This window comes from Tachypleus tridentatus, chromosome 7 (assembly GCF_004210375.1).
Source record: "Tachypleus tridentatus isolate NWPU-2018 chromosome 7, ASM421037v1, whole genome shotgun sequence".
Lineage (NCBI taxonomy): Eukaryota > Metazoa > Arthropoda > Merostomata > Xiphosura > Limulidae > Tachypleus > Tachypleus tridentatus.
The window spans coordinates 132,363,904-132,384,173 of record NC_134831.1 but is presented as its reverse complement, the minus strand read 5'-3'; the positions used below and the strand labels follow the sequence as shown (position 1 = coordinate 132,384,173).

Below are 20,270 nucleotides of genomic sequence, written 5' to 3'. Positions count from 1 at the left end.
TTTGGTATGACAGGGATTCGAAGCCGCGACCCTCGAATTACGAGATGAGTGCCTTAACCACCTGGCCATGCCGGGCCCTTCAGCAGTAGGCAAATACCCAAAACAAACAATTTAAATACATATATCAGATTACACACACAATATATATTTTCAGAGATTTGAATCGCATTTTTGCTATTTCATTCGTTTAAATCATCTATACGTGAAATTAAAGTTGTCTGTAAAGTATCATTTTTTCTGTGTGTGTTTTTAAATGTTAAGACATTTTTATAGATATTTCGTCTAACTAATATTAACTGCCATCTACCGTTCAATATATAAAATTTGTTTAGTAATCGGAAGGGCATGTAGGCTTACGTGAAATTAGCTTAGGTGAGAAAAAATCTGTGTTCCAAATGCCTATGGAAACTCGTTCCAATAGCGCTCTCTTCAAGAGAGCTGAACAGCTGAAAAGATGGGAGGATTCCGAAACCAATAAAGAGACAGAACTGCCCAGAAGAAGTGAAGGAAAGATCAAATTTACAGATGGTTGTGTATTCCTTGCTGCGTGTGCTGCTGGTGACACGGAAGAAGTTGAGCGTCTGCTTGAGAAAGGTGCCGATATCAATACAGCCAATGTTGACGGTCTTACCGCTTTGCATCAGGTGTGTTTTATTAAAAAAATAAATAAATAAATAAAATCCATCTTTTATGGGTGTTACGAATTTAGTCATTAGAAGCATTAATGTAGTGTTAATGCTGTGTGGTGAAATTAATAAACAGCGAAATATTTTCAGCCGAGTCAGTTTTTATCTATTGAAGTTAACTTTTGAGTCTTAGACTAACAATTAAGCCTAACTAAAGCGTCAGGGACTTGAAATTCAGTCTAACGGAGCAACAACTTGAAAATATATATTTGCCATCACTGATTAAGTTTATAGTACAGATTATTGTTCAGTGTTTCTAAACATGCGTAAATTTGTAGGATAGCAATAACTGAATAAGAATTTATTATGAATTACGAATAACAAAGACTAAATACTTCAGGTCTGTGCATATTATTGACAACTAACGTAAATAGGACCAGGCTGGGCTATACTTGTATGTTTAAAGTGCTTAAATTTTTCGTATTTCATTGTTATAATGCATGCTTTTAAATTTTGATATTTGCTTACAGTACATCAGAAAAGCTTTTGATATTTTGAGTATTTTATTCCATGAAATAAACTTCATTATTAAAATCCTGGGTATTTTTCAGGCTTGGATGACGTTTTTTGTAATCCAAAACCTATCTTGCTGTGCCTGCTAGATGATTGCTCCTTTAATATCTGTATTAACATTCCAAGGTAGTTGCAACATAAATATAGTAAGCATTTTGTTGGCATTGATTGGTGAAATATGTGTAACATAATTTCCAGTTAAAGAGTAAATGCATACTACCTATAATTACTGTATAGTTCATTTGTGAATTTTGTTTTCTTAGCATGAATAATGTGGAGCCCTGATCTGTTACATGATAGAGTTGTTGCTTTCTCCTTAGTAGACTACTGTTTCACCAAATCATGGCTTTTAGGTCCTGCTTAGGAGATAACCAAAAAGATATAATTGGCCTCCATATAATGGTGAAATGCAAACATTTTGCAGGACTTGGTGTACAGGGTGGCCCATAAGTCTCTACCCATCCATATATCTTATGTATCCAGTGTATCTGTGTGCTGTCCCTCATTGTCACTGCATAATATTAGCCAATGCCATGTTCTGAGACATTTTCAAGTGTAAATGGGCTTACATCAGCCATATTTCTCTGAAAAAAATGAAACAAATTTTTAATACATGCATAATTGAATATAACATAATAACATATGGATGGGTAGGGACTTACAGGCCACCCTGTACATGGTCTTACATCAGTTTACATTGAGAGTGATCTTCAATGCTTTGTTTTATTAATGATGCATGTTTTTTCCTTTCAAATATAGTATGCACATATACATACTGACAAATAGTACACATACTTGGTATGCATAGTTTTTATTTATAATGCATATTTTATGTAAAAACATTTGTATTTTACGTGGAGCATTGTGCCTGCATATTGTATTTATAAAAAAAAAAAATTATACTGTCACATGATGTGATGGTGCTGATGTGTCTAAGCCTACAATAGTGAAGTCTTAATTTTGTTCTTGAGATGAAAATCTGTGGTAATATAACCTTTTACATTCCAGGATCTAAGAACGTAAAACAATGCAAACTTTCCTTTTTAGTAATTCCTGTAAGAAAAATAAATATATAATGAATTTGCATTTAATTTAAAGCCACTTTAGAGATTCAATTGTTAAGCTACCACAAGAATTGACACATCTTAAATTACTCAATTATATCTAAGAGTAGTGAATTAAAGGAGTAAAAATATGCTTTGAGTATAACTTTTATCATCCTTTTAATAACTGCTCAGTTTTGGTGGTAAAACAAGGAAAATATTAATGAATTAAACTTTGCATCATAATATCAATAGGTCTGGCATGGCCAGATGGTCAGGTGCTCAAATTGTAATCTGAGAGTCACATGTTTTAATCCCCATCACACCAAACATGCTCCCCCTTTCATCTATGTGGAGATTATATTGTGATGGTCAATCCCACTATTCATTGGTAAAAGAATAGCCCAAGAGTTGGCAGTGGGTTATGATAACTAGCTGCCTTCCCTGACACTGCTAAGTTAATAGTGGCTAGCACAGTTAGTGCTCGTCTAGCTTTGTGCAAAATTAAAAACAATAGAACAAACATAATATCAAATGCCATTGCTTCTAACACATCTGTCAAATTTTTATATTGCTTTTCTGTAATCAAAGTATTTTTTGTAGTGAATCACCAAAAAATACTCAGTATCAGTGAAGAATAAAAAGCATACCACATTCCAGTTAGATACTTCATGTCGATTATACTGGCTTCTTTAAATCAACACTAATCCATGTTTTATTTTATATTTTATTGTCTTACTCTGATTCCTTTACAATTTTCTGATCTTTTTTCACATATACACCTTCTATGTTAAATAATTGAACAGATATTTTGTATTATCTTTTCTGACTCTTCCTTTTCCTGATCAAAATAAAAATATATTGTATGCATTTCTACCTTTCTGCACAATCTTATGTAGATAATTTAAGTACACAAACAAATATGAACAGTACAGTATTGTTATAAGGTCATATGCTTGGAATTTGCTTTACATCGGTTTCTTTTTCTCTGTTTTAAAGGATTACATGTACCTTTTATCTGTCATATCACATCTTTAATTATCAGTAAGGTACACAAACATTTTAATGAATTGCAGTGTTCAGCAAGTGAATGGGACATGAACCTGGAACTTTCAGCTCACACAGTTAATTTGAGACCAGTATTCTACAAATTGATTTGGACCCAAATAATTGTTCTCCATCCAATCTGTCTCAACATATTTCCTCAACAATTGAGGCTAGTAGAAATGAGTAATAATCTACAAAGCATTGATTTAGCAATTGTCAACTTGAAGCAATTATCAGTGAACTGTCATATATATATATAAATAACATTTTTTTGGGCTCAGCCCAAGTATTATTGTAGTAAGTACTTAAACTTTTTATTTCAGATTAGCCTCTGTTAGTCTCAGTTCATGTATTTCAGTTGATGGTATCAGGTGACTAGTGAAATGTTGTGAACAAAAGAAACAAAAGTTTTACTCTGAACATCTGATAAAAACCATGTATCAAATTTTAAGAAACTGAATTTCTTTGTAATATTTCATTTGTTTCTCGATAAGTATTGTCAATGAAAGCCAATGTGTGATGTGAGACTATATGGTCACTCAACACTTATATATAAAGTTGAAATTTTTCCAGCTCTTCATAGCATTCAAAACAGTTTTTTTCTTATTTGTAATTAGAAAAATCATTAGAGATGCATTATTTTGTAATAAATCACATCAAAATTCTTACATTTCAAGCACTTCAGAATTATGTGTGCTTTATGAACTTGTTTGAACTTTTCTTATGCAAATAACTCCAAATATGATACATATAACTTAATTTGAAAAAATATAATTATTCTTTTATGGAAATTTCAAAGGTAGCCAAATGTTAAAGGTCTATTTGTCAATTAATTAAGAGTTTTAATCATAGTATTGCCAAATATGTATTTTCTCATTAGTAAAATTAGGTAATAGGCTAACAGTATGTATTATTTAGATATTTAAGAAGATTGTAATCCATTTTGATTAGTTTCAAATATTTTGTTATATTGGATTGAAGGAAAACAAAAGGTTCAGAGAAGGACATGGATGATAAGGGTGTTATGGTTATAGGTGATTTCTCAAAAAACATGTGGATAGAATAGTCTGTGGGGTGAACAGGAAGAAAGGAATTACTTATGTACCCAGAGGCACAGGTGGAAGATATAACTGACATTGCAGATATATGATAAAGGAGGCTAGCAGAGATGTAGTTTTGTGCTCCATGTAGGTGGTAATGATGTAGTGAAATTTAGGTCAGAGAGCTAATTAATAAGTACAAATGGTTTATAAAGACATTTAAAGAAAAAGGTTGTAAATTAATTTTATCAGGGATACTGCCCAGAATTAATTGTGGGGAAGAAGTTATAAATGCTAGGCTTAGGTTAGTATGTAAGGATGACCAAATAGGATTGGTACAGTGAAAGAAAGGAGCTTTATGGAATGGATAGTTTACTTGTAAATAGAGTATGAGCTGGCTTGTTTGCTTCAGTTATTAACTCAACTGTAAGTGAAATTTTAAACTGGGACTAAACATTGGTAAGGGCCAAGAAAAATTAAATGCAAAAGTAATAAGATAAGAGGCAGAAAAAAGTTTAGCATAGAAAATGAGTGTAGGAGAAAAAAGATAAAATTGTTATTGTTATAATGCTAGAAGGTTAAGAAATAGGTGACTTTAAAGCATTAGTTGGAATGGAGGATTTTGATGTAGTAAGAATAACTGAAACATGGTTAAACATGATTTTGATTAGACATGTCTTTGAAATTCAGGGTTAGAGGCTATTTAATAGAAATACAGTATTAAATAGGGGGAGGAGTGGCTTTGTATGTAAAACATGAATTTCATCCTGTTGAAGGTATTAAAGATAACAATGATAAGATTGAATCTGTCTAGGTTTTTGTTATAGAGTATAAAGTGAAAAGGCTTTCAGTGGGAATTTGTTACAGACCATCAAATGATACTGATGAAATTAGTGAGAAACTTTACAGTGAGATTAAGATTTCAGCTGTGAAAGAAATCATTATTACGGGTGATTTTAATTTTGGGCATTGAGATTGGGAAATGCTCAAGTCAAACCTTGAGGGAGAAACTGTTCAGGATGGCTTATTCACCAATTAGTCGAACCTACTAGAATCAATGCTATTTTAGATATATTGCTTACTTCAAATATAGAAATGATTGAGAGGGCAGAAATCAGAGAACACCTGGGTACAAGTGATTGCTGCTGTATTAGGTTTGATATTTCACTGCATGTGGAGATAAAGAATAATGATATTTTGGTTACAAATTCCAGAAAAGCAAATTTTGAAGGGATGCAACAAGATTTATCTGTTGTGAGCAGCTGAGTTATTTGGAGATACTGATAAGATATGGAAAATTTTTAAAGATTTCTAATTATTCAAGATAAGCATATTCCTCATATAACTGTAGAAGAATAATTGAAGAAAAGCCTCATAAATTTAAGAAATTTAAATTGGCTGGTATGACAGGAGACAAGATTATAGAATATCAAGAAAGTTTAAGAAACAGGAAATTAGAACATTTAAAAGGATGTATGAGAAGAGGTTGAAAGAAAGTGTAACAATTAACAGTAAGGACTTCTTTAAATACACTAAAGGTAAGCAAAATGTTACAATGTGGGTAGGACCCTTTAAAGATGATAAATGAAGGCTAATATCTCAGATGGATGGATTATTAAACTTTGATTTTTGTTTTCAGTTTTTACTGACACAAATTTCAACAATATTCCACATCTTGAACAGTTGTTAAATAGAAATGAGATCAAACAAAATGACTGCATTAATTATCAGCTGGTTAAGAAAGAATTGAGAAGTTTAAAAAATGACAAGACTCCCAGGCTAGATAATATTTTCCCAATGGTTTAGAAGGAGGTTAAAGATTGGACATGTGTTCTATGTATTTACACACCCAGTCTGGTCCTCTTTTTTTTTTTTTTTTCTCTCATTTCTTGAATAGTGGGCAGGTACCAGAGGATTGGAAGTTAACTACTGTAACTCCTCTTTTCTAGGGAGGTGATAAAAATTGTTCTAGTAATTACACTATGTAACAAAATTTTTACTTGTTCCTGGGCAGAAAGTGTTATTTCCCAATTGATTATGCCTAAAGTAAATGGAAAGACCTATTTTTCTTCTCAGACTTTGCTTTTGTAATGTGGAAGTGCATAACAAAAATGTGATGGGAGACTATATCTGGGGGTTGATACGTGAAAGTGATTTACATTACAGTTGCAAATCTCGAAAAACTACTCACTTCTAAACATTTTTGTGTAACTTTAGTTTTGATACTTGTAAACCTTGATTCATATTTTGTTTCGTTCAGACCTTATGTAAAAACAGGTTAATTTCTAAATTTCATTATCCAGGCCACAAAAGCAAAGTTTGAAGGGAATAGTGGACATTTTCTGTACTTTTATAACATAAGCAATTAAGAAATAATACTTACTATCTAGGAACAAAATTTGTGTTACATCGTGTTATAGACCTATTAGTCTTACATCAGTTGTGGGACAGTTATGGAAAGTCTGTTAAAAAATACTTTTCAAAGTCATTCAACAGATTTTAGAATTTTATTGGATAGTGTTGTTTCACTGAGTAAAAATCTTGCCATACAAATCTTTTGATGTGCTTTGAAAAGGTTATTACACATGTGGATGGGGTTAAGGGTGTAGATTTGATGCATCTAGATTTTCAGAAAGCATATGACAAGGTACCAAGGCTTGTAAAGAAATTTCTCTATAGGTGTGGGAGATAAGTTAACTACTAATTGGATAGAAGAAAGCATGGGGTTGTTATAAATGGAATTCAGTCAAACCGGATTAATGTTGTAAGTGGTATACCTCAGGGCTTAGTCTTAGGATCATTGCTGTTTTTGATTTACATTAATGACATAGATGAAGGAATATTCAATAAATTACTTTGTAGATGATATTAAGGTCTTATTAGGTGTTCAAAGTTTTAAAGGGAATTGACAGTATTGATGCATCATGTTTGTTTGTATTTAACAGTGAGAATAGTAGGACTGGATGACACAAGTACAAATATTGGCAGGGTAGGAGCCATCTTAAACTAAGACAGTTTTATTTTTCTTACAAGGTGATTAACTTTTGGAATGGGTTGCTTTCAAATGTTATAGAGGCAGTAAATTTGAATGAGCTTAACATAAAGTTTGCTACATATATGAATGATAAGTTCTGCTTCCCCAAGTCAAATTAACTGCTGAGATGGACCATTAGGTCCCATGCTGTCCCAAACTGTGAGACTATGTTACAGGTGTGACTAGAAACATATTATTTGTAAAGGAATGTCAATATACTCAATCTATATGACAATCAGAATTGAGCATTTTAAATCTTTCCAAAACAAAGATTATATTTACACTAAAGTTATCACATACATTTCAAGGATAAGATTAACAACTTACTATGTAATTTGTGTTGTGTGTGTGAAATTACTTTCATTTTGTAAGTCTTTTGTATTGAAGCCTCGTAAATTTTCATAATATTCGTATATATATATATACCTGTGTGTGTGCTACAATAAAGTTGGATTATTTGCACCATAAAACATCTAAACTGATGTGAATATTTTATTTTATGTGGCAATAACTGTATATAAGATTTAAAGTTCATTTTCAAATGAACCTCTGGAATGACATACATTGTAATTATGTCAGTAGGTCCTTTAATTTCTTTAGTAGTTTAGTTCATACTTACAGTTTTTGTTGTCTCATTGAAATTAAACTGAAAGTAAATACTTTGGTCTGTTTTTTTTTGTAAGAGTTACCCATAGATAAAAAATATATAACTACACCTATCACATTGTGCATTTAACCCATTATTCAGCCAGTAAATGAGGTTACTATAGTTGTTTTTTTAAAAAGTGCAAAACCTACAATATTTATGAATCATCCTTGCAGTTAAGTTTATTCAAATCAGATGAAAGTATGATAAAAGTAATATAGTATAGAATAAGAGTGGTGCATACACTTACAAACATATATCAAGATTCACGTATCTCAGGATGTTTGGATATACTAACACTTCCGCTAAGAAGATCAAAACGTTGTTCTCTGCTTTATTAATAAGTGTTAATTCACATACTAGCTGTCCTGAGATACATTTTTACTTAGTTGGGTTTCTCATCATCACAAATATTAAGATTCAATTGGCAGAACTTCTGTTGTTCCAGAAACTGTGTAAGATTCTTATATTATATAATGCCTATGCTGGCCAAACATGATCTGTAGATTGGTGATATATGTAATATTACACTGCAGTAAGATTTGTAATCATTTTAAATCTTTTCTTACAAGCTGTAGAAATGAATGAAAGACCTCAATGGTAGCAGCACATAGCACACTACATTCATCTGAAATACTGTTATGCTCTACCTACTGGGAAATTGCACAGAGCTGGTAAAGAAAGATTTGTTAAAATTATCAGTTTTATTGTGATTTGTGATGTAATGTTACACAAATTACCAATCTATTTGAGATGCTGTTTTAATTTACTATACAAAAACAAAGTTTCTAATTAGATTTTGGGTGGGATTTAGACTTGATTCATTATTACATAATTTTGTATTTTAACTAATAAAGAAAATATCAGAGAACATTAAGTAGCAGAAAAAGCTAATTTGAAGTAATGGTGAAAATAAAGTTATTGAAAAAAAACATTGTATTATTGATTAACAGTAAGATTTTTTCTTTTGCTGTTAAAATAACCAAAAGTGACCTTAAGTGTGTTTTAAGCTTGTTTGTAAGTCATATTTTCTTGAATGTTTTACTTTAGGCAAAGCTAAATTTCTTTAAAGGCCATTTCTGAATAGTTTTCATCAATTATGTTGTTCACTAAAGATAGAATATTAGTAACAACTGAGTTATATGAATTTTATGAGGTTATATCTTGTTGATGGATTCAGATATAACATGATGTACCTACCTTAACTATCTACTTATTAATGTCTGATTGAAACAATCTAGAAACATAGATCTTAACAAAAAATTTATCTAGTAATTAAGATATGTAATTGAATATAGTGTTCTTATGTTCTTAATTACAAAGATGAGAATTTATTGTTCCATCAGCTGGATACATTTGTTCTTAATTACAAAGATGAGAATTTATTGTTCCATCAGCTGGATACATTTGTTCTTAATTACAAAGATAAGAAAGCATTGTTCCATCAGCTGGATACATTTGTTCTTAATTACAAAAATAAGAAAGCATTGTTCCATCAGCTGGATACAGTTGTTTTTAATTACAAAGATAAGAAAGCATTGTTCCATCAGCTGGATACATTTGTTCTTAATTACTCAGCTGGATACATTTGTTCTTCTGATATTTTCACCCATGATACCAATGTGAAATGTGTAATTACTTATATTTTGACAGATAGTTGAATAAGTCTTTTCAGTTAAATAAAATGGAGTGAATATGATATATTTTTGTTGCAGTTAAAAAATGTATATGTAACATAATCTGAATCATTATTTATTCCTTCTAATTTTGAATGAATGAATGTTTCAGTGCCTACACTTATATGTGGCTATTTTGACAGTAGCTGCAAATTTTTGCAACTATATTAACTGAAACTTATAGTTTAAGGCCCCGCACCTTGGTATTTTACTACAAGCCACTTTTAAAGAAACTATGAAGTTTTAAAGGACTGTGCCTTGGTGATAAGCCCCAACTGATTGAATATCACAATGGAGGGGATGCTTATGTAAGTGAGAAATCATACTATGTTGAGAAATGGAGAGGAAGCATCCTTTCATCATGGAATTTAAATTTAAATAATTTGTCCATTTTTATCACATGTAGTTACTCAGCCTTGCTTTAGAATATTCAGAGCAGTTCTTTCCAAACTTTTTTTGCTATGTGATCTCATTTTGAGACAAATATTTTTCTTAATCACAGACAGCACCTGCATAAACAACCCATAGTAATCAACACATTCACAGTGCGATTTTCAAATCCCTTTAATCAAAAATAAAAGTAGACCTAATTGTGATCGTCTTTTTGCGATCCCAACAGCTGACCTACAATTTGTGATCTGCCAATTGGAGAACTTTTAAGTCTGTAGTTTATTATCTTCAATTAAAAACAGTTAATCTCTGGTGTTGGAATTATTGCCTATCTTCAAAGAATCAGTCTAGTCACTCTAGTGCATTGTTTTGTTACGACTATGTTTATGTGTATGTTTTCATTCACTAGGACTAAATATCAATTATTGAAGTCTTGTAGTAGAGGGTAGTGACTTTTGTTATTATGACAGTATTTGAACTTTAAAAATTGGTATCTGAAACAATTAGTATCAAAATGTTTCTAAAACAGAAGATAGAATTATTGGAATGATTATCTAACTGTTTTTTTGTGTGTGTACTTGTGTTGAAGATATTGGAAGTAATAACTAAATTACAAGTTATGAAGCATTGAGAATGCAAAAATTAATGTACTTGAACAATGTGTGGTTTACATGAAAAGAAAGTAATATTCTTTTTAAGTTTCTCAGCAAACTGCATTGGTAAAAAAATTAATCAAATGTCTTTGGTGTTGAGAATTTAATATAATAGAGGTGCCTGACATTTGACAAGTTCAACAAAAGTGAAAAAGACGTTAAATTTAGGATAAATTAAGATTATTTTTATTGCAAAATTTATTAACTACGTTTATAGAATGATAATTCAATAATAGAAAAACTGTTTTATTATAATATCTCTCTATCTTGACATATATATATATATATAAATGATATACTGAACTTCTTTGATTGTTACAAAAGGTATTTTTATTCTTGTAAAGGAAAAAAAAAGAAAGTTGTCATATAGTTATCATGTTACTATTATAGACAGTTGGTTGAGGGTGTAAAACACAGTGGAACTTTGTATATAGCAGGGTCCAGTGACTAAATTTAGCCATGGAATGTAATCGTGAGCTCTGGCACAACTTGCAATTGTTGCCACATTGAACTCTATTGAAATTTGTTCCCAGAAGTGGTAGTGGGTCAAACCTTTCCTAAAGGTTGTCAACTCAGTTTCAATTATATCAATCCCAAAACTTGTAAATATTGATTATAATAACTATGCTGTAAGACATCATAACTTGTGAGTTATGCGCATTGTAGGAATTGTTCTATATACGTTATTTTAATTGAAACAATAACAAAAAGAGTTCACTGTTATTGCCAAGAGCTTTCACTATATTTTAATATAGTATAATTTTAATGGTATTGTGGGATTTTTATCTTGTATTATTTTAAAGATATACAATTCAAGATTATTTAATCATATAACATTCTTAAGTGTATCTGGATCACGTGTGTTTTGATAGGTCGAGGATATTCTCTCCTCTTCAGTGGCACAGCAGTATGTCTTTAGACTTATACTGATAGAAACAGGGTTTCAATACCCATGATGGGCAGAGCACAGGTAGTTCTTTGTATTGCTTTGTGCATAATGACGATGACTTTTCTTGTAAGAGCTCAGTCTGCCTGAAGAGCTGGTTAGTTTCTAATTGTTTAAGGGGAAAATATGTTTCTGTGCAAAACAGCCATCTACGTAATTACCCGACTAATGTAATAAGTGTCCATGTTGTTTGAAGTTGCAGTACAGATATGATCAAGCTTTGAAATTTTTGTAATTTGATTTATCACAAACCACATTATAGCTCATATATTCTGTTGCATTTTTTAGGCTTTTATATTCCTGTTACAGATATTCACATATACACAAGAAAGGTGGCAGATAAAGTGCTGACAATGAAGATCATTTCTCAACTAATTAGTTGGAAAACTCAATTAACTGTAAATTTTAATATATTTTTAATTAATGTTAGTAATTACTGAGAATAAAGTTTGTATCTGGTAATTTTTGAGAAATTCATTCAGCCCAATTCAGAAAGAAAAATATATAACTTCTACAAGTGAACATTATGAAGTTACTACAGATGTTATAACACATTTTATAGAATTAAACACTTAAAAATAAACAACTGTAACTAACAGAAAGTAATACTGCAGCTGGTGAAATGTTGAACGTCAAATTGTTTCAACAAATGAATTCGTCTACTTGAAGTTATCATTAGAAAAGGTAACTTAGCAAGGTCTCAAAAGCTAATGATCCCAAATCACTGACTTTTCACTACTGGTAGAGTCTACATATTACACTCATATTGAGTAATTTTATATTTTTGCCTGTTTAAAACAGTCAGTATAAAAACTAACAAAAAATCAGGTGCACTCAATCATTTCCCGTGTACTACATAGTGGATCCAGACTTTACTAGGATTAGTTCTTATAGTGAGGATATTTTTTGTTTAAATTGATATGTGTGTATCTTGTATCTACTCTGAAGCCATGTAGCTGAGAAACATTTTCCACAAATGATTTAGTGTATTTATGATTTAGAAAAATTGAATCAGAAAGCTGATTGTAGGGTTAATCAAAAAACTGTATTAACTAAACATTTTTGTGGTAACGCTAACAACTAAACACTAATTCACCACACACGTATATATATATATATATATATCATAATTACACACACAGAACTTGAGTGGATTCTATGGCTAGCTAAAGCTGACCAGAACCCTCTTTAGGCCAGAACTTTATATGCTTTCATCTGATGTGTAATAGGCATTTCAACTTAAATCTGCCCCTGTTGCAAAACAATTATTATAGGAAACAAAAAGTCATTTCACAATATTTATTATGTAGTAAGTTTCCTAGTTGGTATCACTATATCACTTGAATATGTTATTAGTAATTCTTTTAGCTATTCCCACTCATAATGTTAATGTTGCATGTAAAGTTTAATTTTGTGTTTGCAGGGTATTTATTACTTAAAGAAACTTATCCACCTCCACCAACTAATTGCATGACCTTGTTCCACATAAACGATTAATGAGGGTGAGGTATGTGCACAGACAGCAGTTATAATTTGCCATGTGCTTTGTAATTGCACTGATGTTTACTTATAGAAGGAAACATGTCTATAAATGTATCCACTTCAAATTGAACAAAAATATCTTTTCAGAAAAAGAGGTCAAAGTAAAACTGTCTTATTTAAAGTACCACACAGTTTTTAGTTGGGGATGACAATACCTAAATATTTTAATTTATAAGTTGGATGTTTAGAAATTTACTAAATACTTTTCTTGATAATTTTTTGAATTGCAGTTTTTAGTGATAGACTTGACATAGTGATCAGAGTTTAATGGGGTCTGACAGTTGTGATGTGCAACTCACAACCTGTTGGTTGAGGTTCAAATTCCATCACTGAACCTGCTTGTTCATTTAGCTGTCAAATATTATAATGTTATGGTTGATAACATTATTTGTTATTAAAGAATAACCCAAGAGTTGTTGCCTGTTACTGCAAAATTAGGGATGCTGAGCACAGATAATCCTGAGTAGTTTTGTGCAAAATTGAACAAAACAACTGGTAAAAGTAACACCATTCAAACACTTCTGCAGCAGATTCAAATTATGTGTCCTTCCATACTTTTTGTGATTTTTGTCAACTATTATTATTTTAACCTGTGCATTATGATATTTCATGGTAATACAAGTTTTACAAAGATTTTGAACACATCTATCAGTCATATAATGAGATGATAAAAAGGAAGGTGCAATCATTTTGATTTTTTTGTAATTAATTGTTAAAGTTTTCCAAGTCTAATGTTTGTATATTTGCAATTTTTTTATTCTATATAGCTTATTTTGGATTGTTTACATCAGATTATTGTTGAAAACTGTATAAAACAACAACAAACTTTGTAGATGAAACAGTGTTAATAATGTATCATCATATTTAAAAATGAGAAAAATCATCTCCGAAGTAAACAGATTTTGTTTAATATCTTGGGAGAACTTTTTTTTTTCTTTCTTTTTGCAATTCTTGACCTAGGATGATCTTGGACAGTGGAAACAGTATCATTACCATTGTCCCGAGTGGTTTGTAAACCGGCATTCTTTCACTACTACTAGTATTTTTAAATGACATTAATATGCAACAGATTTAAATATAATTTTAACTTCATTAACATAAGACATCTTGTTATCAACTGGCTCTATTTTATCTTTCTAAAATCCAATAGTTAACATATTTCTAATAATTATGTTGATTTATAGTGTTTATCAAGATGTGTAAAGACACTAACATTTGTTTTAATGTCTCAGAAAGCTCTACAAGATAAGTCAATGAAGAAATGATAAATAAAAAACAAAAGTACAAGCTACAGAGTATAACTGAGTTGTAATATGTGTGTTAAATCACACTTTATATTTTCATAACATTTTCTTTGTAAACACTTATTGAAAATATTATAATACAGTTAATTGAATTCTTTGCATTTTTCTGCTATTCTTATGAGCATTTTGAAGATTGATACTGTATGTTCATTTGAGAGGCCTTAAAAAGAAAAATGTAACAAAAACTTTAATATTTTGTTTGTTGTTCATTTTGCGTATAGTTAAAGAACTTAAAATGTTTCAAATGGTTAATTTAAACATGACACTTTTTACATTTCAAACATGTATACCTGTCTGATTGCTCATCCATTTGCTCATTTTTCTAAAACAGTTATTGGTGATTACTTTTTTTAGTTTTTACCATATGTATGCACTTTTTGTCTTGTCTTTGGAAGCCACATATGTTTGAATATATACAGAATAGTACAATTATATGAAAATAGTCGGTGAAAACTGTATTTTTTCCATTTCATGTGTAATTAAATTGTTTTATTCAGAATGTTTTAACAGTCACTGTCTTTATTTTTTTTACATCAAATAAAAGTTAAATGTCTAATTCATATATTTATATTTAGTAATTATAACAACATTTGTAAAAAAAAACTTTTAAATTTCCTCTGAATGAAATATTTACCCAAGAATGTACTTAAATATGTTAAGTCTAACATGGAAGTATTTTTGAATAATGGAGATCTGACAATACTTAAAGGCTTTTACAGAATATTGTATTATAACAATGTATTTCGTGATATTTTTATCAATGTGTTTACACATTTGTATTTTAGGCTTGCATTGATGATAACTTAAAAATGGTAGAGTTTCTGGTGGAACATGGTTGTGATGTGGATCGAGGAGACAATGAAGGATGGACTCCATTGCATGCTACTGCTTCATGTGGTTTTCTTAGTATTGCAAAGTATGTTCTTTAAGTGCTTAAGGTGTAATTAATCATCCACATTTCAAAATTGCTTATTATATTTCAGTCTAACTAATATGTTTGGTTTATTTAAAGACACTTGTGTCTCCAAAATTGCTTGCCATTAAAAACAAAAATATTTATTTACATTTTCAGGAGTTAGAGAACAAAAGTGTTTATATTGATTTACTAGAGATCAAGACACATTATAACTGCAAGTTTCTCAGCCAGCAAAGCAGTTGTTATTTTTAATTGAAGATTAAAATTATCATTGATGCTATTTAACACTACAGTTTTTTATGGATTTTAATATATCAGTATCAAATGATAAGGTATATTATGAGATTCCATTTGTAGTTTAATATCAGAGCATGCTGCTTGAGTAGGTAAGTAATTTATTTTATATTAAGTTTTTTTTTTTTATTCTTGTACTTAGATATTTACTTGAAAATGGTGCATCAGTGGCAAAAGTCAACAATGATGGGGAACTGCCAATTGACATAGCTGAATCAGAGGAAATGGAAGAACTGCTCCAAGCAGAAATTGACCATCTAGGTGTGTGTATCACTATATTAGTTACACATTTGACAACAGTTTTTCTTTTTCTGAGTTTGTATTTATTTATTTTTTGAATTATTAACTGGAAAATTAGTAGATCTTTAACTGTTTTTGTTGTTTGATATATAATTGTCAAAAATATAACAGTTTTTGTAGATTATCATAATTTCATGCATCATTTTTTGTGGTCCATGATTAATAAATTATAAAGATTGTCATATCATGTGTTAACTTGTTACATCTAGGTATTGACTGTGATGCTGCAAGAACAGAAGAAGAACGTGTCATGATGCAGGATGCTCAGGACTTTCAACTTAAAAATCAAAACTTTAATGACAAAATTCACCCAAAGACTGGAGCTACAGCTCTCCATGTAGCTGCTGCAAAGGGCTACATTAAAGTACTGAGGTATGTTGAGATGTTAATTTTGAATATTGGATAATATATTTGTATTGAGAGTGGCATTTTGTGAAAAAAAAATGCAGAAACTAAGTTCAGAGACCTTTTTTATTTATTTTATTAATGTCTGTGTGTAATTGTTCTTTCTTTTTGACTTCTTTTCAGAAATGTTATCTCTTTTTAAAGATCAGTTGAAATGTCATTTACTAATCATAGAATAATTTATATGGGAATGACCATGATTCTGAAGAATGACAAGAAAACAAATTACTTTTGTCATAAAAAATTGCAAGAAGTAACCACAGTTGGCAGAATGTTTAATGATGTGTCTTGCTGTTTTTTCCCCTGTGTTAATGGTTACAATAAGAACATTTATCCATATCATAAATAGAATTATTACATACATGCAACTATTCATCAGCTATTGAGCATTATTAGATTGGGGTGAGATTAACTATTCGATATGTGTTTTCTTAATGATAGCTATTTCAGACACTGATTGTAAATCATTACATTTTCGTTCTGTATGAGTTACTTGCAGCAGATGAACAGTAAATTTCAAATCATCCAAATTATTGTTTTGTATAATGAAAATAAATTCAGCATTTTATTGCTCAAACATTTGGCATTACAGCATTTTGCTGGTTGGCAGCAATCCTTCGTGAGTGAAGGTGATGCCTCCTTAGGTGAATGTGTTCTCATATGACTGAACAGCCCAATATGAGATTACATTGTTGTCACAAGTTAGGGTTGGTTTCTTTCTCTTTTTTGTTCAGTAGCTTTTGCTTCATTTTTTCACATTGGTAAGTTTCAAATGTTTCTGTTGCATTATGGATAAGATGGTGCCAATGGGGATGATTATATGCATCCTCCTTTCATGTGTTGAAGTTGACAGATTTGTTTTTGAGGAAGAATTTTAGGCTATCCTTCCATCTTTTTACTTGTTTACCCCAAAAATAAGTGCAGTAGTAAAATTCAAAAAAGAGTACTTGATGAGGAAAGCAATGTTTTTGCATACGAAGATGGTGACCTGCCTAATGAAGTTTATCTTTTATCAGCGAGACTCTTTAAGGATGCTGATGTTGGTTCTTCTCCCATTTGATTCCAGTTATTCAATAGATGCATCAAAGAATAGTGATAACCACTGCATTGTAAGCTATAAACTTGGCTTTATCTTATCTTTTTTTGTTGAATACATGTCTCAGTTTGTAAAAAAGCATTTTCATCACAATTTATTTTGCTTTTAACTTCCTTATCAGTGGTGGTATTTGAAGATGGGTGACTGACAAGGTACAGGAAATGATTTATTCATTCCAGTGGTTCTCCATTGTTAAAAAATTTTGGAAGGTTTGAATTTTGTTGTCAAAAGCTTTTATTGAAAGATTTTTTTTTTTGTCATGGATAATCCAAAGTTCTTGTAAGCAAAGTTAATGAGATCAATTTTCATTTTTGTGTCAGTAAAATTATGGGAAATTATAGGGGTAACTTTGATTCTGCCTCTCATCTGTTGCAGGTTGAAAAGCCTGCACTTTAACAATAATAAAGTTGTACTCATTTCGAGGTGTAAGAGAGTCAGAACAATTACATATTCTTGCCTTACAGATTTTAGTGACATCAGTTTGAGAGTTTTGATAGAGTACAGAAGCAGTGTTGTCATCATGAAGGAGTCTCAAAATTCAGATGAACATTTCAGAGCAGCCATGTTTGTCTAAAATATTCTATAATACTTTATGGTTGAGGGAATTGAATGCTTTGGTCAGATCTATAAAGCTCATGGACAAATCGTAGTCTTGTTCTCTACACTTTTCTTGCAGTTGATGTGCTACAAAATCACATCAGTAGTTCAGTAAGGACTGAAACTACACTGTTATTCATCTTGGAGGTATTCTCTCCATCAGAAAGCAGGGAAAAAAAACCTTTCCTGCAATTGATAAAATGAAAATGCCTCTATAATTTTCACAGAGATAAGTGACATCATTTTTTTCAAGATAGGCACTGTATATGTGTTGTGCAGATCAGGTGGTATTTTCTTTGTAACCCATATTTGAAGGATGAGATGATGGAGTCTCTAAATCAAGAGTGTTCTGCCATGTTGAAATATCCTGGAACAGGGATTCCATTTGGTTCATAGGTCTTGTTGGATTTCATCTTTCTCATGGCAGATTCTTCTTCAGTTTGGGATGGAGGATCAGATGTTCATTTGCTGCTTGCTGAAGGATGTCATCATAGATACTTTTCAGTTGTGCCGGTTCCTTTTCAGGAGTTGCTCAAAGTGATTCTTCTGATATTTTTTGAAGGAATTGGCTTCCCTGATGAGTATATTACCATTGGCTGAGTGAATTGGGACTGGCCCATGGTATTGAGGGCCATAAACTGTCTTTGCAGCTTGAAAAAACTGCACATCATGTTGGTCAGCAAAGTTCTGAAATTCCCTGGATTTGTCTTCCCACCCTTTGTTATTAATACCTCATATGTAATATTAGACATCAGCTTTGATTTGTTGGTACAATTGGAGCTTTATCATGTTGTTAAGGTAGCTTTGCCAGGAGACATAATCTCTTTGTTTCAGATCAAGTATATTGGGGCAATTTTGGTATTGTTTACATTAAATTAATCTTGGTGTTGTCATATGGAGAAGCCAGTCATTGCTGTTAGGGCATTAGGAACTGAACTTTTGTGTTGAGTTACTCTTGATATTGCTCTTTTATGGTATGATTTTTTAGAGGCAATGTTGATTCTTTTCTGAGCATGTTTCAAGGCTTTTCTGATTCTTTAAAGGTTATTATCATTCAAAGAACATCTACATTAAATTTATCAAAACACTCCCAGAATTAATGCAGAGGAACATGAAAGGCATGGAATTACAGTCAGCAATAAAAATATTTATACTATATAAAAATGTTATATATATAAAGCTTAATATTTCATATACTGACATGTTAAAGAATTGCAGAAATAAGAAGAATATATAGAACAGTTACTGTATAGGAAAGACTCAACTTTTTAAAAGATTTTAGGGCAGTTTTTTTATGCACTGATTTGATTATGGCAAGTTTAAATAAAAATCTGTGAGCAAGACAGTGAGACATGGTGATGGGTCTGTGAGAGTGTATGGGGGAGAATGTTTGTTTTTTTATGCACAAATTTTTTATGTTTTCGAAATTACTGAAAAAAGAGCAATATTGCAACATCCTGGTTTGTTATACAGAATGCACAAATGATACTGAATTGTTTTTGGCTATGACTTGCTGCAGAATGTAATGATACAAATACTGTTATAATAAATAAGAGGTATTTGGTTTAGGAAGAAAGAGCCGGTGATATAAAAGTTGTAAAGTGACAAATTCTGATGTTAATTTCATTGAATCATTTTTGGCATCTGTTGAAGCATTTTTGTAAAAGAAAAAAGAATGTAATTAATGATTAATAACTTAAGGAAATTATAAAACAAAATTGAAAAGGAATATCAATCTATAATGTCAAAAAAAACTTTTAATGTCTGTATTTAAATAAAGATAGATGAAGGTATGCCAAATCTTGGTTATTAAAGTTATGTTTTGAAATGGAATTGTGTTGTCTAATGTTGTAAATTTGAGTACAAATGTAACTAATATTGTAATATTGAGTACAAAGATTTGATGTAAATTAAAAGTTGTTTTTTTTACTGTGACCATGCATAAAAACATGAATGTTGATACTTTGGTGAATGAGTTATACTGTATAAAAGAAAGAATCATTGTTGGCATACAATAAATGACAGTTATTTAAGAGTTCAACATAGTAATAAGTGTTATAACTAAAAATCAACAAAGTGAAGGAAAAGACCTAAAATGGAATACAAATTTTGTGTTTTCTTAGCAAGAAGAGTGTTTACATA

At 30.7% G+C, this 20,270-nt stretch overlaps 1 protein-coding gene across 1 annotated transcript in view; it reads left to right on the top strand.

The window, feature by feature from the left end:
* The first annotated feature begins 323 nt into the window (after positions 1–323).
* The window catches only part of LOC143257813 (protein phosphatase 1 regulatory subunit 12A-like), a 64,692-nt gene continuing 44,745 nt past the window's right edge, over positions 324–20,270 (top strand). The window contains exons 1-4 of the mRNA XM_076516842.1: positions 324–644; positions 15,306–15,436; positions 15,873–15,991; positions 16,240–16,402. Of these exons, the coding sequence (XP_076372957.1) occupies positions 396–644; positions 15,306–15,436; positions 15,873–15,991; positions 16,240–16,402 (662 nt within the window). The 5' untranslated portion in view covers positions 324–395. The remainder of the gene's footprint in view (positions 645–15,305; positions 15,437–15,872; positions 15,992–16,239; positions 16,403–20,270) is intronic.